The following is a 24,954-nucleotide window of genomic DNA, read 5'->3' on the forward strand; positions in this document are numbered from 1 at the left end:
ATGTCAGGTTTTGGACAGCAAAGCAAAAGAGTCCATGGCTCTCCTTACCAAAAAGAAAATGTTTAAGGAGTCACAGGCCAGGAGACCGCTTTTTATCCCGTTGCGGTGTGAGCGTTGAGCGACGATGATGGGGAGATACTTCCCTTGTGCTCAGAGAAATAGCCTTTGCTTTCAAGAGCTCCGCTTTGCCACAGTAATGGTGCATTAACAACAGCTTGATTTTCATTTAATAAATAATAGGAATTATGCTGCGATGGAGCCAAGACTTTAAACAAGAGGCTCCCATAAACATTTTCTTCAGGAATCTGCGATAAACCAAAGATAGCTTTAGACGTACTTGGAGGGAGTGGGGACGCCAGACTTGGAATCTGTCCATCCGCTTCACCATTGAAACAAAACCACTTTATAACAACCACAGAGGAGAGGAAGCGATGTAGCTTGGCACATACACTTACACTATGTGTGGTGGAAATGTTTATTCTTTATTTCAGAAAGATTTAGTGGGTGTAGAGATAATAGAGCATAGCGCTCGCTTGTGTCTTGGGGAAGGAGGGGTGATAGTGTTTGGGTTTTAAGGGAGTCCAGTGTCAGCTCCCACGGGGAATATTTTCAGTAATACCTATTGCAATCTCATGCACTTGGAAGGCAGGAGGAGACGGAGGAATGAAATGTGCTTTTCAAGAGAGGCGTTGTAAAGGCCCCAGGATTAGTTATCTCTGACAGGAAGGATTTTACAGACTCCAGCAGACGGCAGAGGCAGAGTCCTGGCCATTTCTGAGTTGGCTCGATGGCTCCTCCAAGGACCGGTGCTGGGATGCCTCTCTCGGAGCAGCTCGGATCACTCTGCCCCTCTCCCTGTGAGATGCCGTGGGGCTGCCTGAGGCTCACCGACCCCACAGAAAACTCGCCTCGCCCCTACGTGTGCCTTGTACCCTACCCATGCCGGCTCCCCCAAGGGTCTTCTGGCTCCCCGTCTCTCGTGTCTACCTGATGTGCTGAGGCATCACGTCGTGACTCGGGAAACAGGGGGAGGACGTGCAATACAAGCGTCTGCGGGGTCAGCAGGCCACCACGTCCCGTGGTCCCCAGTGTCCCCGTCTGTCTCCCCGCAGCCGCCGCTCCCCGTTCCCCTGTGCGCGTTCAGCTCTGCTGCTCTGGCCTCTCCCGGGAGCCACTCAGAATCAAACCCAAAAGACCCTGGGCTGACCTCTGGGGATGGGAGAGTCCCTGCCAGAGTCTGAGACAGCCTATGTCTAGACTCGGTGCGTGAGCAAGTGCGTGAAGGGATGACTAAGTGTCTGAAAGTTTGGACCTCTGGAGGGGAGTCCCTTGGCTTCTTGTTTCTTGGATAAAGTTCCGTTTCCTGTGGAGCCATGGAGATAAAGGATATTTTTCTGCCTCCTCCTTTTTCGCCTTTTCAAAAAAGTAAAAAATGTACAGATATGTCTTGGGCGAGAAAGCAGAAACCTTTGAAAAATTTTTGCAAATCAGGCAACACAAAGAATGTGTGGAGTGAAACATTTCATAGCGACAAAAATCAAAACATCTCACTTCGCCTTCAACCACTTTAAAACATTTTAATGGTTCGAAAGAAAATTTCAAAATGAAAAGTCATGTTTTGCTTAAAACACTGGAAAGTGTTTCATTAAAAAGGATGAGTGGAAGCAAAACAATTGCCCTGTATTTTTTTTTTTTTTTCTCTTTGTGATCACCTTGATGGTCCTTTCCCCAACCTGTGCTGAGGTCGGGGACTGGGGCTGGGCCCGTCTTCCCTTGTGTTATGAGGCGCCTGGAGCTGGCAACCCTCAGATCTGAGAAGGGGGCATTCTGAAGAAATCATCTCCCACGCGAGGAGGTCTTGTATCGTTGTCACTGTGTTTTATTTATTCTTTTTGAAATACAAATTTGCAGGCAAGCCCACTCCCGGGGCCGCCCCTGCTCACCAGGCCATGCCTACAGAGGTCTTTTTGGCCACAGGACAGCCTGAGATGCAGGAAGGAGCTGGGGCAGTCCTCCCCCCTCTCCAGAGCGTGGCGACACGCAGGTCTGAAGGGCAGTCCTGGCGGCCTTGGGACCTCTGGAAGCTTTCCCTGCCCTTCCTCGGGCAGGCATGGGGCAAGTACCCACTCACGGGACCGCCTGGGTGGGTGAGGAGGAAGGAGAGAAATGGCACCGTGAGGAGACACCAGCGGCTGAGGTGAGGAGGATCAATCTGGGGGGGGGGGGTGGGTGTGTGTGGGAGGTACCGGGGAGGGGGCACCCTGCTCCCAGCCGGAGCTTGTGTGGGGGCAGCGTGGGGAGTCAGAGCCGGGATGGAGGGCTGAGGGGAGGCGGAAGGCGCGGTGAGGGCGAGTGGGTGGGTGAGTGGGGGGCACCCCCACGGGCCGCCCCCATTCCCCGCCCCGCCGGCGGCGGCGGCCGAGGCCGCTTTAAGGCGCGGGCGGGGCGCGGCCCCCGGCCCACCTCTGAACCCGGAGATTGACGGGCGGCCGCGGAGGAGGCGGGGCGGCCCGCGGGGGCCGGCCTTCCCGCCGCCGCCGCCAATAGGGCCGGGGGGGGGGGGGGGGGGGCGGGGAGGTGCCGCTGCCCCTTCCTCCCCCCCCCCCCCCCCCGCCCCGCCGCTCCCCCCCCCCCCCCCGCCCTCCCCGGGCTCCTTCGTGCCAGTTTGAGGAGTCCGGAGCCGAACAAAAGCAGGCGGCGAGGGCCGGGAGCGGTGCGCGCAGGCCCGGCGGAGGGCGGGCGGCCCCCGCTGCTGCTGCTGCTGCCGCCGCTGCCGCCGGCGGCGGAGCGGTGCGGGCCGCCAGCCAGCCCCGAACGCTGCCGGAGGGTGGTTTGGTGGCGGGGGGGAAAGTTTGGAATCCCTCCGTTCCACCCCCCCCCCCTCCCCTCCCCGACGGAGCGCGGGGGGCCCCGGCGCTGCCATCGCGGGCGGCCGCCCCGCTCCGCCCCGCTGCGGCCGTTGCTGCCGGTGCCGCCGCCGCCTCCCCGGGCGCAGCCGCTGCCCCGCCGGCCCCCACCCCCGCCGGCCCGCCCGCCGCCTCCCCGGGCGCGGGGCTCAGCTGCCCTGCTTTTGGAGTCGCCGCCGTTTCCCCTCCCTTCCCCGGAACCCCCCCCCCTCCCTCCCTCCTCCTTCCCTCCTTCCCTCCCTCCCTCCTCCCTCCCTCCTCCTCCAGCAGCCAAAGGGATTTTTTCCCCCTTTCTTTTCTCTATCTCTCTTTTTTTTTTTTTTTTCCCCCTCTTTTTTTTTTTTTTTTTTTTTTTTTTTTTTAATTTTTCCCTCCTCCTCCTCCTCTTCCTCCCCGCCGCGGAGCCGGGCGCCAGCGTGAAGGATAAATAAAAAGCGAAGAGGAAGAGGCTGGGGAGGAGGAGGAGGAGGAGGAGGAGGAGAAGGAGAAGAAGGGGGGGGGGAGAGGAAAGAAGAAGAAGAAAGCGAGCAAGAAAAGAAAGCGAGGAGCCAGGCGGCCAGCCCAGCCGCGCCGCTCCCGGCAGCCAGGGCAGGGGCCGGCGGCCGGCGATGGATGACCAGCCGCGGCTGATGCACACGCACAGCGGGGTGGGGATGCCGGGGCACCCGGGCCTGTCCCAGCACATGCAGGATGGACCAGGCGGGGCGGAGGGGGAGGCAGGCAGGAAGCAGGACATCGGAGACATCTTACAGCAGATCATGACCATCACGGACCAGAGTTTGGACGAAGCGCAGGCCAGGTGAGAGCGGCGAGGGGGGGAGGGGGGGGGTGTTTTGTTTTTGTTTTTAATTTATTTTATTTATTTATTTATTGGGGGGGGGGGGCAGGTGCCGGGGAACTTTCCCCCGCGCCCCGGCTCGGCCTTTGTTGTCCGGCCGCGGGGCGCATCGCGCGGGGACGGGGCTCCTAAGAAATTTGCGGGGGGGGGGGGAAACGGAAAAAATAAAAGGGACGGGTTAATATCCCCCCCCCCCCTTTTTTTTTTTTTTTTTCTCCTCCTCCTAACTTCTTTGGAGATTTCTGAGGGTCGCAGCGCTTCCCCTCCCAACCCCAAGCTCGTCTCTCCTCGGCCCCTTCCCCACCGAGGGTCCCAAACTCGGGCTCGGCCGGGGAGCCGGCCTGGCTTTTCCCAGCCTTTTTGGGGTGGGGAGGTTAATTCCGAAGGGGGATGGTTGTTGGAGCAGGCTGGGCGTGCGGGGGGCTCTGCTTTAGGCTCCTCCGAAAGAGGCACAAAGTGCTGCTCCATTTTTTTTTTTTTTTTTTTTTTTTAAGGGCGTTAATAATGTTCTTGTTTAGGCCCCTGTAGTGGTGTTATTCTTAAGGCCGTGTTTTTTACGCTCGGAGGACGCACATAGAAGCTTTCCTTTTTTTTTTTTATCCCCTTAATTGCAGAGGTATTTAAAAAAGAAAAAAAAAAAAAAAAAACGCTGTAGAAGCCGGTAACCGAATTGCCCCCGGCTTCAAGGAGTGCAAACCTAATACGCACCTTCAAAGGCACTAGCAAAAGTTAGGGGAGGGGGGAAAAAAAAAATAAATCATTCACAAATTGAAGGCACAGCTGAAAGAATTCAAAAAAAAAAAAAGTTGCTCTTAATTGCCTGGGGTACACTTGGAATTTCTTGTGGGCTGCAGAGCTGCTAGGTGTGGTGTCCTTCCCCCTGGCATTCATGCCCTGAGCTGGAGCAGATTGCTAGAATACATTGTTCCTGGAAAAACGTTCTGCACAGCCCCAAAACTCGCTTAGTAAGAACTTCCAGAAAGATGAAAGTACCCCCCAAACCTCAGTTTACATCCTCCCCGCCTCCCCAGCTTGTATAAAGCTCCTACTTATCAAAAAGGCTCATTGCTGGGCTGATTTTACTAATTTTCTTATGTTCTTGCAGGGGCATAGTAGCTGTTAGGTTGAGAAGGAGGAAACCATGCACTTTCTCCCCGGCCAGATCTGGGGCAGTGGGGGGATCTTCTTTTGGAAAGTTGCAGGGATTGTGTGTGTTCCTGCCTGGATAATTTAGTGTAGTTAATCAAATCAATAAAACCAAAGCAGAACGGAGCTAGGAGAAGGCTTTATGGGTTTACCTTGCTGGACTATTTTAGCTTTTTCCTCACAGTACTTTTTTTTTTTTTTTAATTATTAGTATTTTTAATGCTGAGCTGCCAAACAGACCGTGTTTATCAGTGATGTTTGGCTTTGCATTTCCTCCATACATCCTGCTATTGCACGGTTGTTTTGCTGCCTCATTTATTTATTTATTTCAAAATGAAGTTTTGGGAAGATGCGAAGTGCCACTATTATTTGTAAGAGGGCCCCTGCAGCATATGTACGTGATTTGTGTATACCCAAATGTCTGCGCCCATCTGGGTGTGCTGATAAGGGGACGCTGTGGTTCTGCAAGGGTATATACCTTTGAGAGACTTCATCAGATATATAAATCTTTTTTAACATGTTGTGGGTGGTGGGGTAAGTACTGTGAATGTTTGCCAGATGTTCACATCGTCTTTCGTGTGTAATTTCGGTTGGTAAACAGAAATCCCGTAACCGGTGCCTGATAGCAACAGCCCTTTATACAACTAAACCCTTGGCTAAATGATCGTATGGCTGAAGAGAAAAAATAAAATCATACTGTTTCTTTACCTCAGGGGGCACGTGGTGGGTTTTAAAACCAGCTGATTAAAATCATCCCCCAACTTTCTCCTCAAAACCCACAGGAGAACGGTCAGCTCTGAAATAACAGCAGCCGAAAAGAAAGGCGTTGAACAGCACACCCTCCCCTTCCCAGCAGCAGCTGGCTGTGTTTTTAAATGTGTTTACTGTCCCAATTGTAAAGAATTAAATTTTAACACCTGCAAATAAGCTGGATGTAAGTAGCATGGAGGCAGAGGAATGCCTTTCTCTCTCCAGACGTGTGCGTGTGTGTCTGCACTCCAAGTTGGGCGCTGAAATTCCCCGAATTGACAGCTCTAAGCAGAGAATGTTTCCAGCGCTGGGGCAAGTGGTGGGAGCGGGTGTGTGTGTGTGTGTGTTATTTTCCCTTCTGCCTTGCAGGGCAAGCCTAATAAAGCACATGGGTTTAATATTGGAGGTGGGGGGATGAGGAGAGCCCAGTGCGCTCTCTGTGTTTTGAATAAGACAGTCGAAGGGAGCTTGGCTCCCAAAAGCTGCTGGCTTCGGCTGGGTGCATCGCCTGGCTCGCGCCGGCGGTGGGAGCCGCGCGGTGGCAAAGGCGATTTTCGAGCCATTCCTAAATTGGCGTAATTCATCTCCTCTGCGTTGGGTAGGTGGCTGTTTGCAGCGCTGGTGCTCAAGTCCTAGCAGGGATGGAGGCAGGGCCGAGGGGGCTCAGACGGGTCCCCCTTGCCCCCGGCACGCACACGCCAGCCGGCGTGGATTCGGGAAGTTGTTCCTCGTGGTGACATCCTAATCTCACCCTCTCCTCTTTCCTTTTCTCTCCAGGAAACACGCTTTAAACTGCCACAGGATGAAGCCAGCCCTTTTTAATGTCTTGTGTGAAATCAAAGAAAAGACAGGTAGGAAATCAATGCTGTTGGTTCTGTATTATTTTCGGTTTTGCTCTTTGAGGGTTTTATTCCACCAAGTTTGTGGGCCCCCCCACCTTCCCATATAGCAGTATTTTGGTGGGGAGAGATAACTTGCCGGTATTTAATGCTTATGGCAGTGGACTTGCATGATGCAGTTTGTGTCTGGAAGGGAAAATACCGTGGTTTAATTTCTATTGTATAGCCCCTTTTTATTTATTGCTTTTTCTAGGGAGAAGAAAAAAAAAAATCAGAACCTTTGAAATTTCTCTCTTGTTATAGTTTCTTCTTTAAGACATGACACTGTTTAAAAAAAAAAAAAAATGAGTACAGAGTGGGGGGGAATAACCCAACAAAATGAAATTGTGCGGTTTTACTACTATCACTATTCAGGTAAACATAAAGGTTTCTTACTTTTTTTTTTTTTTAAAAGAAAGGGTTAAAATGCTCTTGTCTGCCAATCATCCAGGCTAGCTCATGTAAGAGCGAGTTGTCAGTTGCCTTTAGTGAAAGCAATATATTAGATTGTTAGTTACTTTAGGGTACTGTTGTTTTATGGCATGGGGTGTTCTCAGGCTTCTAAAGAAGCTAATGGCATGAGAGCGTTGGTTCTGCCGTTTCCCACTTTCCAGACCTCCTACCATGTACTAACACACTTATAACACATCCCAGGGGGGCATTTAAATTTTAAAAGCAACAATTAAAAAATAGCAGTCATCAATCAAGGGTGATCTTAAACAACAGATGCTCAGGGAAGGACATTTAGCAACATGCGCCACTTATTTATGTATTTGTTGGAATCTTTTTTTTTTTTTTAATTAAAAAAATGGGGGGAATGATGGAAATTTGATGGGGGGTGGGGTTCGTCTCTGCTGTTGGCTTTCTGAGCCGACCAGAGTTGATCAGCAGGCTCTTCCATGCTGATCTAGCTGCCTTGTTTTAGCACGCTGAAAAGTACTTGACTTCTCTCCCCCCCCTCCCCTTTTACAACAAGGACTGTAACAGTCAATAATTCATATCTAAACCATATAAGCAAGGGCATGACATGAATGAAAGTGACAATAAATATGATTGCACACCCAGTTGATATACATTGATAGTTACACATAAAAGGGGAACAGCTTTCAGAAACCTGAATCTGGGTCTTTTTTTTTTTTTTTTTTTTTTATTCCTTTCTTAAATATATATAAAATCTTCTAGCGTGAGCAGTTGATTGAAAATACAATTACTTGACTCTTGCAATATATATAAAATGACTAAGGGGCCCCTTTGTTAAACATTGTTTGTGCAGCGTGTAGCCCAGACAAAGCACCTACCGATGGCATTCGGCTCTCTGGAGTCCTCACGGCTGCATGGCTGGGTCTGACCTTCCCGAGGAGCCCTTCCTTTTGGGGTTTTCCATAGTATCAAGCAGTGGGTTCGGTATGGGAACCTTCGTGGGGTTCGTACGATGTGCGGGAGTCTGCCTAGAGATAAATTTTAGGGGTTATATAGCATTTCCCTGCATGCCACCTCAAAAAAAGGAGCCACCAAGTTCCTTTCCCTCTTCCCTCTTTCTCCTTGTGTTTTGTGTGAGCCAAAGAAAATGTTTGTCTGCCTTTTCTCCACGTGTGTTTGATGCTGCGTGTGTTGCCCGTGCAGGGGTACTTTTTGGCAGGGCAACTGATGAATCCCAGCTCGGCTTTGCTATCGGTGCGGTTGCAAAGTTAGGGAATGGGGAGTCTGCTAGGACCAAACCTGGTGGGAAATCCAGGTGACCTCGGGGATGCTGTGGGGTCCTGGTGAGCTGGGGAGAGGTGGGGAGCTGTACATACCCGCAGCGACTGGGTGGGATAATTCCTGTCTGCTAAGGAAAATCAACAGAGATGGTATAGGGCGAAGCATGCTACTGGAAATAAAGGATATTCAGATGTGAACTGGGGCTCTTACATTTTTTTTTAAATTCTAGTTGTTGCTTTTGTGCCTGGGTTACTTGGCTATGGGGCTGCTGTATAGAGGTCTCGGAAGAGGTTGAATCGAGATGGCTTTTGGAGCATTGTTTATCTACCCTCGGATATGTTTACGGTGAATTATTTTACTTCGCAAATTCAAAGACCTCCTCCCCTCTCCCCCATCTGTGTCCCCAAAAGTCACACTTTGTAAGGAAGCAAATGGCCAGATGGTTTTGTTTTATTTTTATTTTTTTTTTTAAATTATTGCTTTGTGGGCCCAACGCTAGGAGGAAGTTAGCCTTGTTTTTTCTGGGGCTGAGGGTACTGCCAGCTTCTGGTTGCTTACTCCTTCCTTGTGGGCAGCGGTGTGAAAGTTGATCCAACTTCTCTCTTCCCGCTTTCCATTTTGCTTCCCAGATTTTTGCATGTGTCGCGTTTGAAATCCTGGTGATTGTTTGTGGTCACTGGTGGGTGTTTGAAAGTGCGTGCGTACATCTTCCCCCCGGCGTTATGATGTGCAGAAATGTGCGTTCAGTTACCCCGCTGCCTGATTTAAGTGACTCCAGAGCCTTACGGAGACTTTACCACCGTCTCTCGCAACATTATGGCTAATATTTCATAGTGTTAACGTTGTCTTGAGCAAACCCAAAGTGTCCATAAAGTTCTGAGAAAAAGAGGTCGTCTGTATTGGCCAAAGAGTTTCCTTTTGCACTTGGGCTCTTCAGTTATTTTAAAGCATTTATAAACACTTTTTTTTTTTTTTTTTTTTTAAAAAAGCTCAGTGTCTTTTGTCTGCAACCTGGAGATTGCTGCTTTTGGGGTGATGGCTGTTTAAAAGTAGAAAAGTTGAGAGGTTTGATCTGAGCGAGAGCAATGTGGGGAGGGGGGAAAAATTGCCGCTTAAATATACGTATAAGTTGTTCATTTGGTGTGTTTTCACTTGCTGTTGGTCGCTTTGTTGCGAGGGAAGGGGCAGGACTGCCTTCAAATGGCTGGCTGGCTTTTTGGAATAATAATTATGGAAATGGGAGGCATTGTTGTCCTAAATACAATTGATTTCTCTGTCAATAGGGATTGAAATCGGAAATTGCATTGCTGATTTATAAAAACTTTGAAAGCAGGGCTAGGAGCTCTGTCTTTATGGCTTTTTTTTTTCCCCTTGTTTTTTTTTTTTTTTTCCCTCTCTCTTGGTATGTTTTTTTTTTTTTTTTTTTAAAGCTGTTCTCTGCATGAGCAGAATAGCTAAGCAGAAGAATCAAGCAAGGCGTACACAGACGTGGGGTCCTTGGATGGCAAACTGGAAAATATCTGCTGTCAAAATGCAGCAGCATCTATTTCAGCTGTGAGCCTTTCCCAACTCCCATCTCGTTCGGCAGGGACCGTCGGGGAGAGGCTGAGCGCAGGATATATGACCATTTAATCTGATTCCTCCTCCTTAAGAGCTTTTCCCATCGTTTCACTTTCTCCGCTCTTTTGGGGGAGGTGAGGGCATCAGGCAAATTTTAGTTCTTAAAAAGACCCTGACTTTGTATTTGAAATCCCCTGACTTCCATTTTCCTACCCCCCTTGCCCTTCTGTGTTGAAGGAATTCAGGTTTAAAAGAAAAATGTACATACCACCGACGGGGGGAATTTACAAAGTGGAATATTTATAGACAGCACTGATTAGCTGTGCAACTGTTGTTGAATAATGGGTTTGTTTTTTTCTTTTTTTTTTTTTAATTTTAGAACATAATAGCTATATAAGGTGCCTCTTAGCTACCTTTCCCTTTGCATTATCTTCACCAAACTTAACTCAAATCAGATCTTTGGAGGAGGTAGGATTTTTTTCCCCCTTCTTTTCTTCCTTAACACCCCTTTGTTCTCTCCAGCTCTGTGTTCAATTAACACCCCCATTGCAGAACTGTAGTCTTTTTTTTTTTTTTTTTTTTAATGTCTGTTACTGTATTTCACTTCTGACACCTCTCTTATTATTCTTGCCTGCTATTTCTCTTTAATATAGCAATTACGATACGGGGTTTCTTTCTTTCTTCTTCCCTCCCTTCTCTTTCCCCCCCAACTAAAGCCCCACTAAGAGCAGTGCAGGGAGAAGAGGGACACTGCAATGCCTACAGCATGGGTGTTTTTGGGGTGCAGGGTAGAGCTGTAAGCCCTGGGGTAGGCTGGCAAGCCCAAGGCCCCTCGGATTAAGTTTTTTTGCCGAGCAGGATGGGGCAGCTTGCTTTCCTTCCCTCCGCCCCTCCCCAGCCCTTCTCTAGGATTTCAAACCCTGCCCTCCTTATGCTGCATTTCCGCCGAGGTTTCCAAAGGTGCAGGGGGAGAGTTAAACACCCCAAATTGAATTTCAAGGCAGTTCTTGCACCTAAGGCTTCATTCTGCTTCTGCAAAAGCTCATAATGAAAGTGCTCTCACTCCAGCCCCAGAGGATCAGGGTCCCCACTCTGCTTTTGGCCGGTCCAGCCCTCACTCGGCTGCTCTCCCTCCCGCCCTTTGAAGGGGAGGAAGCCTTTCCTTTGATATTTATTACTTTTTTTTTTTTTGTTTTTTTTATTACTCCAGTTGAAAAGCTTTTAAGGCAAAAGTGATGCTTCTCTCTCCCAGCTGTGCAGGCTCCCAATAGGGGCAGGGTCTGCGGGGTCCCTGGTGTGGCTGCCCCGGGGGGGGGGGGATGCGAAACATTTTGGGAGAGCAGGGCCTCCAGCAGACAGCACTGCCCAAGGAAGCCTCTTTGTGGCTCACAGCTAAATTGTTTCCAGAAATCTGATGTCTTCAAGGGAGAGGAGGGAAGGGAACGTGCAAGGGGCTGGAAGATAGGGATGGTTTGGGAGGGAAGGCAGCATCTGGGAGACCTGGGCTTGGTGGAGGGCTGGATTACTGCAAGAGGAGTGGCCACCTCTGGGGACTGGCTGGGAGGGGGTGGAAACCAGTCACCCTGATGGGAAGGGGGATGTGTCCCAGTAGGTTCTGGTGGCTGGAAGGAGCAGGATCCTCAGGGTTGGACCTGTGTCACTGCAGCAAATCCTTTTTCTGGGCTTTCTTCTTCCAGCGTGGCATTGTCCATCAGGGATCTGCCCGGGATGGATAGCTTTGGAGGAGTGTGCTTGCAGGGAGATTCCTCTTCTTCCTTTTTAATTTTGTATTTTCTTCCTCTCCCCTGGTAACATGTGGCTGGAGCTCTTTGAACGGAGCAGGCTTAATTAGTTTAATCAAAACTGGCCTCCTGCAATCCTCCAGGGGAGGAGGTGGGAAGCACGGGGCTGCCAGCGGGCTCTTCCTCCCACCTCCTCCCCCTCGGCCCTGCCAGCAAAGTGGAGAAACCAGGCCCGGCTCCGGCACAGCGTTACCGCTCCTGAGGGGCTCCCCACAATTTGGGGAGTGCAGGAGCAAACCTGTTTGGTTTTGCTTCAAGGCTTGTTTTTTTTGTGGGTGCCTGATACCGAGTAAACTTTGCCGTGTTTGTAGCAGACCGGGAGGATGCTCTTGAAGGGTGTGCTGGGTCTCATTGCTGCCTGCCCCATCTGTTTGCTCCTGGGGGATGGATGAGATTGTCCTACTGCCTTTGATCCCACGTTCCCAAGTCTCCCAGCCTTTTCTTGTACCAGCCCCCCAGGTTTTGGGTAGCAGTGGCTGTTGGGTGTGTGTGTTTGGGGAAGGAGGGTGCTGGGAAGGTGCTGTGCCAGCAGCCTGCTCTTTGGATGCTGCCTGCTGACAGCACTGGAGAAGGCGCAGAGGAGAAGGAATCTTCGTGTTCAATTAATGCATGTTGGAAAAATATCTGTATTAACCAGATGTGTGCATAAATAACAGCTAACCAGAGCATCCTCTTATGTGAGTGTTAGGTGTCTTCCCCATTGCCACGGGTCTCTCTCCAGTCCATCTCCTCTCACCTCTGCATGGTCTTGGGAGCAGAGTGTTGTGGCTGAATCCGGGGAAAAAGATCTTGTTATCGGTCCTTGTAGCTCCAAACGAGTAACTTGGAAGATCTTTCAGGCCTAAATTTCTCCAGGGGAAAAATGGTTCAAGTTCCCTTATTTGAGACCTACAAAGGGATTTCCCCCTCTAAGTGCTGACTGTCTGCGAGCAGAGCTTTTCTAAACGATGTCAAATGCTAGATTTATTCCTGTTAGCCGGCTTGCGTGCTGCGTGCCGGCCCTGGGTTTGAGGGCAGCGGCTGTAAACAAAACACAGAGAAACTCTGAGACAATTTCATCATGGCTTTCCCCCCCTACCCTGTCACAAGGAAATTACTGCATGCAGCAGTTCTTAAGGGAAGTAAGGTGGTGGTTTAAACGTAAATGGTTTCTTTTGCAGTGAGATACACTAGGCTATGCTGCTGTTGGTGCTTCTGCTGAATCAGAGCTGGGGGTTTTGGCAGGGAGGAGAGAGGAATTACGGGATTCCTCCTCTGTCTTTCGTTCGGCACCTCATTCCCCACTTCCTCCTTTAATCTGGGAGCTGCTGCCTTCTCTGCTAATGAAGCTCTGCAAAGGGTTTTGGGATCTCTTGGAAATCTGCTGTGAAGCATTTTACTGCTTTTTTTTTTTTTTTTTTTTCCTTCTTGTGCTTGGAGTTGGGATGCTTTGGGAGGCAGGAGAGCCTGTCGTATTTTCTCTGTGCACTAGAGGGGTGGTTTGCAGCTGGTGCAAAATACCAGGTACCCAGTGGGAGCAGGAGGGTGAGATTGCATCTGAAAATGTGGTATTTTGTTTCTTCTACCTTTTTGATTTTTTTAATCTTTTCTTTTTTTTTTTTTTTTTTTTTTTTTTTATTTCTGCCTTGCACTCATGTGGCAGTTTTCCTATACAGTGAGTTTCACCCTCCTGTTAACATGTGCTGTGCTTTGCTTTGGTTTGGGAGCTGCTGTGGGGGAGGTGGAGTGCATAGCCCTGTCTCCGTGAACCCCACAGCAGGATGCCCCTGCTGGGCCCCACGCTTTTGGGCTGAATCTTTGGGCTTTTGGCTGCTGGGCAGGGAGAAGTGATGTTCCTTTGCACTGCAAGGATATGCGCTGTACCGCACCTAGCACGGGGGGACTTGGTGCTGGGTTGGGGTTTGCAAGGAGGTAATGTGATTTACAGCAATGGATCTGGTTAATAATCTCCAGCAGCTTCTGTATACTCAGGGGCTGCTTGTATTCCCAGCCAGGTGTTTGCAGACCGGATCAATATGGCCCTATTTGCATGGGGCTGTCCATAATCTAATAAACCAACCTCAATCTGCATCCTTCGCTTTCCCTAAACGTCCACCCAGGGATGATCCCTGTCCGGTTGGACTGGCAAATGTTCCCCGTGGTGGGAGAAGCTGTTTGTGAACAGTGCTTGGCCGCTGGGCTGCCAGCCCGGGGTCACACGTGGCACCCCAATGCTGCCAGCGGGTACCGGGTGCCAAGGCTGTACCCCCCCACACAGCCTGGGCTGTGTGAGCACCCCTGTTTTTTGGGTGTGCTGGAGGTTTGTAGGTGCTGCCGGGTGCTTTGCAGACAGTCACCTCCCCAGCGTGTTCCAGAGGCGCTGACATCAAGGGTTTTCCCTGAAATCCCTCCTCTCGCCGTGTCGCCTTTGGGGAGCAACTGCTGGGAACCCCGTTTGAAACCAAAAATGATGTTTTTTGTGGGCTGGGCGGTTGGCAGCTTCCGCTGAAAACTGTCTCGGAGGTGTTGCGTCCCCCGGCGACTTAAATAGTACAAGGTGGCGGGCGGTATAGGGATAAATTACAGAAAACCGTGGCCTGAGGAGGCTGTGGGCTGAATACATTAAAGCGTGGTGTTGTCAGGTTGGCGGTGGGGCTGGGGAGGGACTTGGGTGATGCTTTCTCCTGGTGCTGGGGGATTGGTTGGGCTGGAATTACTGGTTTGCAACTGTGTCGATTAAAAAAACAAAACAAAAAACCAAGGCACTGAGGAATTAAATCTCTTGGCTTTGTGTTTTTGAGCTCTGCCCCTGCAATTTTTTCTTTTTTTTTTATTTTTATTTTTTAAATCCAGAACAGAAAGCCACCTTTACTGGCTCCTTTTCCTGGTGGCAGAGGCAGGAGGACCGGCAGCCCGACGGAGGGGATGGCTGCCGGGGAAGACATCTCACTGGGCTGCTGTGCCTGCCGAGGAGCAGTGTGCTGTTGCTGCTTCTCAGTGTTTTGGAGAGGTCACCAGCACAGATAATAAAAATCCCCTCTGACACCTTGAGCGAGCAGCACGTTGTCACCGTCATCTCCCTGCCCAGCCTTTTATTTATAGGAGAAGCCTTACCCAAAATAGCATTTTTGCTTGCCCTAAGATGATGGGCTGTTTCCTACCTTTTTTTTTTTTTTTTAAATATACTGATAAATTGAAAACTCCTGGAATAGCCAGTGCTGTGAGGAGCCACTCTAATCTAAAATGATAACTTTGCCATTTTACTTCAGCCTTGGTGAAAAATGAGCAGAGCTGCCTTTGCAAGTGGGATCAGCCTGTCTAAATGCTGGTGGCTGGATTTTTGTTTCTTGCCTGAGTGCAAGCCCAGAAACTCAGTTCATCATCTCCATGTCCCATTTTCGGTTTCACAGGCAGCGTTTTGTAACGCCACGTTTGGCCCAGCCTGGCTGGCTAGCCTGTCCTCGTTATCAGAAGAGGAAAATCAAGTTTCTCTCCTGGTTGGATAACATTTTCAAATTCCAGAGTGATGTCGATGAGCAGAATTAGCAGTGACAGGTTAACCAGCAAAAATACCCTTCCAGTTGCAAAGTGTTCATTGCTGGTTGCTGCTGCTTTCCCAATTCCATCGGTCCCAATCTTGGACACTTCTCCACCGCATGCAGATTTTTCTCTCTTTAATTTAGTGTGACTCTTTCCTTTGATACTTGATACTTACAAGGCTGGAGCCAAAATGAAAGTGAATTTGCTCATAACTCTCCAAAATGTGACTTTGTAATTTCAACATTAATGTTTCAAAGCCCAAGCTGCTGGTGGGTGTATGTTTGCTTGTTTACACACATGCTTTTTTTTTTTTTTCCTGTGCAGTGATTCTCTGGTGAAACATTAAGAATGATACAGTACCTGGAGCCTCTGGATGGATTGGTCTCCAGCTATAAGCTTTGACTTCTAACTCTAAGTCTCTAATTTTAACAGGTTGCAAGTGTTTTAACTTAGTCTTCTTTTGTTTGGGAGGGGGATGTTTATATGCAAAATTATTTTTATAATAATATGATTATTGCAATAATATTATTATTGCAAATCTCTAGACAAAAGGCACAGTTCACAGGGTAAAACAAGTGAGTTGGAAGGAGGTGAAGCCATCAATCCCAACTTCATAGCACAGGACGCAGCCTACCTGGTACGTTTTGTGGTTTTTTGTGTGAGGCCTGTGCTTTCCAGAAGGGTGTTTGGTCTTGTGTAGGAAAGTCACAGGCTGTGGGACACGCTCCACTGCTGGAGGTGGTGTTTTGAAGGGTCTGTGACCTTCGCTTTGCAAGGGGTCACCTATTTATTTCTGATATGAATTTGTGAAGCTTCTGGCTGCTGCGTTGTGCTGTCCGTGTGCCTGCTGAGAGCGAGGAGCCTGCCGCGGCCCTGCTCCTCGTGCAGTTGCATGTCTGGGGGGAGCAGGTGGCAGGAATGGTGTTTTCGGCGAATGTATTATTCCCCCGGAAAATCCTGGCTGTTAGATCTGGTCAGCAGATGTGAAGTGTCGATCGGTATTGGTGGTGGGGAGTTGCAATATACTTCACTAATGGAGAAAAACCCGCGGAGCAATTCCCTGATTTACGCTTTCGGCGATGTGAAATGAAGCCGTCTGAAGCGCTTTGCTCAGCAAGCTTTTTAGCAGACTGCTTCTTCCTCCCTGCTTCATGCAGATTTTTCCAAAGAGGCTGTATCTCGGCTCTGTTGCTGGGTGGGCAGAGGTGGCTAGGGCGGCACAGACCCCTCAAATGCACCCGGAGGCACAAAGCATCGAGCATGGGAGCAGTGAGCGAGCAGTGCCTGCTGTAGCTCGCTCCAAAGCCCCGGTGCAATTCTGTCCCCAAGCGGCTGAAAAGGTCATTTAGCGCAATAGCAAACATTTAATTTAGCTCTTTTTCTTTTTTTTTTTTTTTTTTTTTTTTTTTGTGCTCTCTCAAATAGTCAAATTAGAATCCTTCCTCTGCTACAGAAGCTTCTGGAGGGGCGTCCTGATACGGATTATCGGTAGCAGTGCCTGGGCCCGGGTTGTTCCTCTCCCGAAGGTCCCCGGCTGCTATTTGCACATCCTGGGGTCTGACTGCGGCTGGCATTTCCCCTGTTCAGTGGAATTTACTTTCTGCCTGGCAAGGGCATTGGGTAACATTTGCGCACCTGGGCCGCTTAAGCTGCAGAGGGGCTGGGGGGATGCGGTGGAGAAGGTCAGGGGTCTCTGCTTTCCTGACAGGCAGGAGGGAGCAGGGAGAGCAGCTGATGGGTACTGTGTCCTCTACCTAGGCAGCAAGCGGGAGCAGGAAAACAACGTTATATAGTGTGGTGGTACCTGTGCAACCATCTGGAGGACCCTGCTCTGATGTTGGGTGGCTGCAGGGTTGGTCCTGGCTGTGGAGAGCTCGGACCCTGCTTGGTTTCTTCTTGTGGTGGATGGATCGGGTGGGCAGCAGGTGCTTGGTTGGTTTTTGTTGTGGCAAAGGGTGCTGTATTTTGTTGTGGTAAAAGGTGGTGGTACAGGAATTCCCTGGTCTTTCCATGCTCCTGAGGCAGGTGGCAAAGCCCAGATTTTTGTTTCCCTTTTTCTGCCATGTTTGGTTAGGCCTTAGAAAGGTCCTTCGGCAAAGGCAGCATGCCTGGATGGATGGCTGCTCGAGGGGCTAGCAGCCGGGGGCCAGGGCAGAAGGTGGGTGTTGGGAGGGCTGTGATGTTGGGGCTGGAAGCACCGTGCCACCCCATCGGGAGCTGTGGGCACGGGAGGTGGAGTGTGCTGGTCCTGTGTGCGGGTGGACCTGCTTCATCCTACGGAGGCTGCGACTGCGAAAGGAGCTGCGCACTTGGGAGAGGTCCCTGCAGTTTGTGTTTGAAAGGAGCTCCGTTAGGATCATTTTTAAGCTCCTGTTTAATCAAAAGGCTGTCTGCTGATGAAGAGGGAAACTGCTTGCGTGGTGGGTTCTTGAGGGTTCACGCTGCATCTGCTCTTCCTGGTCCCTTACAGGATTTTTTTTTTTTTTTATTGACTTTGCTTCACCCTTCAGGGATGCTGGGTCTCCTACCCTGAGGTGGCCAGGTACCCATCAGCACCCTTGGGTAGCGATGCTCTCCTCCCTCGGGCAGCTCTTTCCAAGAATCTCCTCTGCCTCTTGCCCATTGCGCATAGTCAGCAGCCTTCTGCCTCCTTCTTGCCACATCTCCTCCCTCTGTGCAGGCACTGGTGCTGGGTCTGACCCTGGTCACCGATTGCCCTTGCGGGCTCCCGGGGGAAGCCTGGCCCTGCGGCTCTCGGAGGGCTCTGTTAGGCTCGGTGAGGAGTGTGGAGGAGACCTAAATGAAGAACAAATGAGAACCATATAGAGACAAATGGGAATCAGATTTAGGAAGCAGACGAGACAACCCTTTAGAAGGGGCAGGGGGTTGTTTGCTTTAATCAGTCTCCTTGGGTTTCAGGCAATAATAAAGCAGATTTGTTTTCTTTTACCTTATCTTCCCCCAACCCCCTCTCTTTCCTTCTGTTCCTCTTACTTGCTGTTCTCAAAACTGCCCTGGATTCAGCAGAACCAGCACTTCCTCCCCAAGCTCCCACCTTCTGCAAATGGGATTACTGCCCAATCCAGCTGACAACTTGTCCATTTTTCTCCCTTTTCCTTCTCTCTGGTTCTCCGTGTCGAGACCTCGTTGCCTCCAGCCGGGCTGCCTTGGCTGGGCTGCTGTGGATGGGTCCCTCCAGAGGAGCGTTTTAGACTTTCTAGAGCAAGCAGTGGAACAAACTCTTCCAAACGGGGTGAAGTTTTTCTCCGTGGAGTCGATTTGTCCTGGCACTCTGCTATATACTTTAGAGGTAATCCCCAGGGACTGGCCGTGCTTGGCAGAGATCAAAGTTTTCTGTCGGAGGTCTTGGGCAAGGCCTCTAAGATGGTTGAGTTACCTCCTAATATGTGCTCCTCTGGGACGTGGTTGTGACTGGTGGCTGCAAGGGAGGACTCTGCCTTCCTGGCCTCCATGGACGGGTGGTTTCCCTGCAGAAATGTGCTTCCTTCCCCTTCCTCCTTCTTCTTTCCCTGGTCATTGTCTTGGTGGGCAGGAGGTGGATCTGGGGAGGGCTGGGGCTGTACGTAGCTGCGTGTCAAATGAAGGTGAGCCTTTGATCCCTTCCACTTCCAAGGGTCCTGGTGGTGAGTAGTCATCTTCCCAAGCAGAGAGACCAGACTGGAGCTGGGATTAGCAATTCCCATGACCATCTTTGCAGCTCTGTGTCCTGCTCTGGGCACCATGCAAGGGATGAAGTTTCTCTCACCTTGAAGGGGAATGTGCCCTGGTGTTGCTGTGTGCCTGGTCTGGGAGGTCTCACCAGTGCCTTCTGTGGCTGGGCTGCTGCAGCATGCAGAGCTTTCTCATGCAGAGTTGTTTTTCTGCTTGCTAGCAGAGAGACAAGGGATCTGGGGTAACCGCCAACATTTTCCAGTGGATTGCCTTCAGGTGCTCTCCTGGGTTTTGTAACCCACTTAATCTCTGTTTTACATAGGATTCTCCATCCTGGAGAGTAAGTTCACCCACTTTGCTGGGATGTGCTGGGGCAGCTGCTGGTGAACAGCATGATCCTTGGATTTCCAACTGCTCATGCCTCAGGCAGAGACTTCCAGAGTGGCAGAGCCAGAACTATGTTCCCAGCTGGCCCGTGGAGCTGTGGGTCCCCTCCCGTGTTCAGTGGGTGATGCTGGTGCAGCATGGTGGGATGGTTTGTCTGGGGCACCCTTCACCTCCAGTGCTCAGCAGGACTCTTGTGAACACTGCAGAATTGCACATACAGTTGCAATAATTTTCCGGTGTGGCTTGGCACATCTTGCACCTAGGCTTTTCTGGTAACCCTTGATGGAGGCTGTGTCCGATCCCAGTGCGGGCATCTTGGCTGCCTGGCATGAGCCACTGGGGAGAAAGTTTGTGGTGGCTTTGCTGCCCAGGAGGGGTTGATTTCATTAATGTTTGCAAGACTACCGCAGGGCTTTCCAGTTGCAAGCTGCTTTGGCTTTGGTCTGAAAAGCAGAGTGGAGCGAAGGAGCCGAGTGTGCCCTGTGGTGACTTTTCCAGGTCCCCGAGATCGGTACAAGGGAAACTGCCTCTGTTGCAGCACAGGGTGAGCCTCTTGCCTTGTTCAGAATGGCAGAAATTATGGTTGCAACCCTTTGCCCCCGTACGTAGCTGCGCTGTGAGCAGTCATCTCCCTCAGGTAATGCAGGTGGGTGCCAGGGGAGCACACGGGTGCTTCGGCACCCTGGCCCTGGATGCATCCCACAGCTCCCCGTCCTGCACTGTATTTCATTTTATTGTGCTTCCAGAGAGGTCTGTGTGTAAGATACTTCTTGTTGCTGCCAGCAAGCTTCCCTTTAACTGTGCCACAGTGGGGCTTTTTTTTAAATTTTATTTTATTAGGAAATTCCCATTTGGTTGCTTTAAAAAGCAAGCCCTTGTGGCTGGCCCCTGGCCTGCCGCTAACAGATTTGTTTGAGAAAAGGCTGCGTTGGCATCCTGCTTTATTGAACATGCCTCCTGGGAAGGCGGTTTGAATATCCTTCTGTCTCCTCGGAGCAGGGAGCTCTCAGGACTGCCTGCCGCCATGGGGATGGGGAATGCTCTCCTCTCCTCTCCCTTTCCCTCCCACCCCTTTCCCTTGTTCAAGCCTCCCTTTTATTTTTTTTCCTTTTTTTTTTTTTTTTTTTTTGAGGAGAGCGAGCGCTATGCACAGTGCGTCCCGCTCCATGCGGCTTTTCTCTTTCCCCACGGAGTTCATCCAAAGTTCGTATCCAGACGATGAACAAAGTAGCTCAGACCTTTTCCTGACTCCTCACCCTTTGTCCTCATCACTTAGTGACAGACAGGAATCAAATGCCACAGACAGGCGGACGGGACAGGGCTGTGTGAAAGTCCTAGGAGGAGGAGTGGAGCAGTGCTGGGTAGATGGGGGACTCATGTTTAAACTCTTCTCCCCCTCCCTGGGTAAGGAGCAGAGCTGCTTTTACTTTGAAGGGCAGAGGGGAGTTGCAGCTTTTTTTTTTTTTTTTTTTTTTTTTTCAGGGGAGCAGAAACCGGATAAATTTTTAGCGACAGTAGACGTAGGGAAGAAGGACCGGATGGAGTTAGCCTCAGTGTTTAGCACTGGGTGTGACTCCCGGTGCAAGCAGGGGAAGGAAGGGGCTACAGGCCGTTACGGGTCAGAGGGATGGAGGCTGCTGGTCTGCCTGCATCGCCTCTCTGCTGGGACAGGAGGCTTTGCCGTAGGGAAGAGGGGATGCACAGTCCCAGTCCCCATCTGTTTCTAAAGGCTGCATTGTCCTGCCTTGGTCTTCCATCTCGCCAAGAAAGGTGGTTTGGGCTTGGCTTGGCTTGGTCTTCTGGCTTCAGGGCTCCCCCCTGAGTGGTGGGTTGTACCTCACTGGGGGTGCAAGGGAGTGGGGTTTAATGTCGGGGGCCTCCCCATGCCAGTGGCAGCATGTGCAGGCTGGTTTAGCTGGGCAGCTGCCCAAGTTGGGCTTCTGGCTACTACCAAAAGCTGGGAAGGGACCGCTTTCGTAGCTGGTGTTTGGGGTGCTCAGAAGACTTGGTTCAGCCTGTCAGGAAGGAAAAGGAGCAATTTAGCCTGTTTGTTCATTAGCACTTATCTAACTCATTCAGCTGTCAGAATTGGGATGACTCCTGCTCAGTATTTATCCCTCTTCCATAAGTCCTCCCCACCATTCACCTTCTTTCCTTTTTTTAAATGAAAAATAATAACAACTGGGACATCTGGAAGTCCCAGAAGAAGAAAGGATGGCAACACCTCATGGCAGGGATTTTGTGGGGCTTTTATGGAAGCAGTACTGGCTGTGGCACCAAGTTTGGCAGGGGTTGGAGGGTAAGGATCTCAAGCCTCCAGAGAGAGGAGGTCTCCTTGAAATGTATGGGGCTTCACTCAAGGCTACTTCTCGAGAGGTGCTGTGATCCTGCAGAGATGTGCTGGACAAGGGCTCTGCTACAGTCCTGGATTTTCTCATGACTGAATGCCTCATGTCTTGTCTCTGGAAAGCGAGGACCTTCCCCTTGGTCTCCTGAAGGGATCTTCCTGGTGCAGACAAGTGCCTGCAGCTTCCCATAACCTGCTACTTGTTAAAGCATCTGGAGCAAGCTCCAGGGATGTGCTGCAAGGCCGGGCTGGGGGTTTCACCTGCTTGGGGATCATCCTCTTGGCAGGGAGATGTGAATATCCTTTGTGTAGACCAGCTCCGTGCCTGGCTGTCGAGGCATGGGTATACAGTTAGGCAGGGAGGGGAAACACTGCTGTCAGAAAAGGACTTGCAAAGGAGTGTTTACATTTAGGACTTAAATCCCAGGAAATGCCCTGGAAGCTTTAGGGAGAGATGGATGTCTCGGGTTCCGTTTGCTCACGGTTTAAATGAGCAAGAGTGATGTTGTCTCCTGTTGGCAGAGGAGAAACCAAATCGCTCGGCGAGTCCCAGGACTGAGCCGCGAGCTGGGACGACCAGCTCACCCCAAGGCACGGCAGGTTGGGTCTCCATCCCCAGCCCTGGCTGCAGCATTCCACGTGGCTCTGGCTGCCCTCATCAAGCCCGCTGCTGGCTGCCGGGGCAGCTCGCAGGGGTCATCTCGGAGGCGGCAGGAAGGGGCTGGGAAGGTCCAGGTTTTGCCCTCTTTTGTTTGCTGATTTTTGCAGACCTTGCTCATCTGGGTCCTGGCCAGCTCATCTGAGTCACAAGAATCATCTCGCCAGTCTCCTGCACCCTCCATTACCTGATCCGAGTGCTTCCTGGCGTGTCGGTGCTCACCGCCCCGTGCCCTCGCGGAGCAGCGGCGGGGAAAGGGAGCTGTGCATTTTGCAGCTTGTGTCCGCCGCAGGCTGCTGCAGCCTCTGGTGCTGGAAGGGACCAGAGCCAGGGTCTCCCCGTCACCCTTTACGATGCACGCTCCCTTTGCTAGAGACCACCTTTCCTGACCCCGCAGACAGTCTCTAAATGTCTTTGCAGAGACATTTGCTCTGTTTGAGAAGCAAAATAAAGATCTCTTTGCTTGTTAAGGGGAGCAAGCTTGGTGGCATTGTTTTTTCCCTGTCCCTTGTGCTGTGTTACTGGTAGAGGCAGTAATGGGTGCTGTAGGAGGTAGTTTGGGGGGGTCCACTCATCTCTTGCCTGGTTGCTATAGGACTGATGTGTTTCTGTCCATAAATGCAACAGGCTGGACCCGGAGGAGGATTGTGGTGATGAGGAAGACCTTTTACCATCCACAAGCTCCGTCCAGCACTCCCTGGTCAGCAGGAAGTGACCAGAGTCAAGTCAAAACTCCATGCACTGATGCATCAAACTCTGAGGTCCCTGCTGAGCAAAGCTGGGTAGGAGACACGTTTGGAAATCCTCCGCATTGCGAGCTGGGAAGTCTCCTGGCGTTCCTGGCTTGCCAGGCGTGCCGTGAATTTTTTGCATGCAGCTTTACCTCCTCACCCCTGCGGGGAAGAGGCTGGGGCGTGTTCCCATCCGAACCTCATACCCCTGCGAGGTGCTTGGTTTGGCAAAGGGCTGCAGTTGCATCAGGCCGGGCTGCACCCAGCAAGCGTGGGGGGAAGGTCCCCGTGCTTGCGGCTGGAGCATCGCTCAGAAATAGTTTGATATTGTGGCTCCTCTGGGGGCTTGGGGAGGTCTTTGTGGCTTGTTTCCATGTGCCACATGGGAATTTCTCTCCTGTGGGTCCTGGTGACTTGCAAGATTTGGGTGTTTGGTGGTTTTCTGGCCTGTTTGCCAAGTACCTTGTGGATTGCTCAAGAGAACAGGAAGGGGCTGGGTTTGGTACGATCAGGGACTTGGATCCCCAGTGAGCTACTGGGTGCCCATGGACAGCCCAGCTTGTTACAGTGGCAGGGAGGTGTTTTGGGCTCTGCTGAGTAGTGTCAGGGTAGTTCCTTGTGTGACAGGGAGCTGTTGAGGTGCCTTACCTGGCTGGTCCCCCGGTGCCTGAGGAGTGGGAGCAGGCTTGTGCAAGACAGGGTGCCAGAGCAGCAGCACTCTCCCCTCTTGCAGAAGGGTTAAGCCAGCAGTGGGGTGCACTCCTCTGGGAGAGTAGCTGAGGCTTGGGTCTCCCCAGATGTGGGGCCTTGGTGCAGCCTGTTGCTAAAAGGGGAAGGTGATGTCCTGAAAATGCCTTCTGAGGTGACTTAGGCACTGATGTTTTACAACCTTTCTAGCAGAGCTGGAGTCCCAGGGCTGGTGAAAATTAGGCACTTGTTTGCGGTTTTGGGCTTCTCCCCTCTGGCAGGAGTCTGTGTGCATGGGTCTCCCCCATCAGAAGGGATTTGGGGTGCAGGGGAACATCGCCATCTACCTTGATACGTTCCCTATTGTGCGTCCCAGCCTCGTGAGTGTGACAGTGTCCCACAAGATGCGTGACCGGTGCCGAGCTCTCCCGCTGTCTCCCCCCAGCCCTGCTCGCCTCCTCCGTGGCGGTGCCTTTGTCAGCCGGCCAGAAACCCGCAGCGCCGCAGCCAGCCTCCCTCAAGTGCCAGTGATGCGGCGGTCGGGTCCTGGCCCCCCCCTCCCCGCCTCTGCCCCAGCATTTATCAGCAACCTCCCTTCCCTCCCAGCCGCCAAATTCTTTCTCCGTGCCGTCATTCTCCGGCCAGAAGCCGCCCCGTCCCCATTCTCCCTCCCTCCCTCCGAAACCAGCCCAGAACTGCTGGGCAAACATTTTGCCTGTTGTTATTACAGTATTCCCATCTGCATACTTAGTCATAAACCCCTTTTAATTCCAGCCTTTTTCTGGGGCGGGGTTAAGAGTTCAAACCCATCATTTTTCTTTTGGGGCTGGAGACTTACAAAAGCAGCCCGCGGCGAGATTGTTCGGGAAGACGGGGCCCGAGAGTGGGTTTAGGGGGAGGGAAGGGGGAAGGGAGCAGTGGGGAGGGGGGGTGCACACAGGGGTGCTGGCTGTGCAGCACCCCCACCCTGGGGAGGGCTCTGGTTGAGGTTTGTGTGGGGGCTGGCCCCCCCTCTCTTTCCCCTTTCTGTGGCTTGCTGGGAAGCCGGAGGTGGATGGGGCTGGCCCCTTCACGGGGAGGCGTCGAGTCAAGTCATGCTGCTGCTGGTCTTGCCTTGTTTGCTGGACTCTTTGGATAATGGAGTGCCAGAAGCCAGAGAGCAGCGTTCTCAAATGAGCAGGGAGGGGAGCAGTCCTGGCTCTGTGTGAAATCCCTCCGGGAGAGCTCCCCAGGCACAACACGATGCTGCTGATGCTTTAGCGATGGAAAGGATGCTGCTGGGCTCCCTTTGCCCAGCTCACCGTGTCCTTACTTGAAAAGGCTGATCCTTCTTCACTTGAGGTAGTGAGGGTCATGCTCCAGGAGCACTGGC

At 51.4% G+C, this 24,954-nt stretch overlaps 1 protein-coding gene across 3 annotated transcripts in view; it reads left to right on the plus strand.

Annotated features, from left to right (window-relative positions):
• The first annotated feature begins 2,658 nt into the window (after positions 1-2,658).
• The window catches only part of PBX1 (PBX homeobox 1), a 131,802-nt gene continuing 109,506 nt past the window's right edge, over positions 2,659-24,954 (plus strand). For 2 of the 3 annotated variants that reach the window (XM_032998588.2, XM_042806558.1), the window contains exons 1-2: positions 3,222-3,705; positions 6,418-6,491. In XM_032998588.2, coding sequence (XP_032854479.2) covers positions 3,515-3,705; positions 6,418-6,491 — 265 coding nt within the window. In that variant the 5' untranslated portion in view covers positions 3,222-3,514. Of the gene's footprint in view, positions 2,791-3,221; positions 3,706-6,417; positions 6,492-24,954 lie in introns of those variants that run through there. The other variant, XM_042806565.1, reaches the window with a different exon arrangement.

The sequence above is a fragment of the Tyto alba genome, unplaced genomic scaffold, assembly GCF_018691265.1.
Source record: "Tyto alba isolate M040663 unplaced genomic scaffold, T.alba_DEE_v4.0 Super-Scaffold_1000006, whole genome shotgun sequence".
Classification (NCBI taxonomy): domain Eukaryota; kingdom Metazoa; phylum Chordata; class Aves; order Strigiformes; family Tytonidae; genus Tyto; species Tyto alba.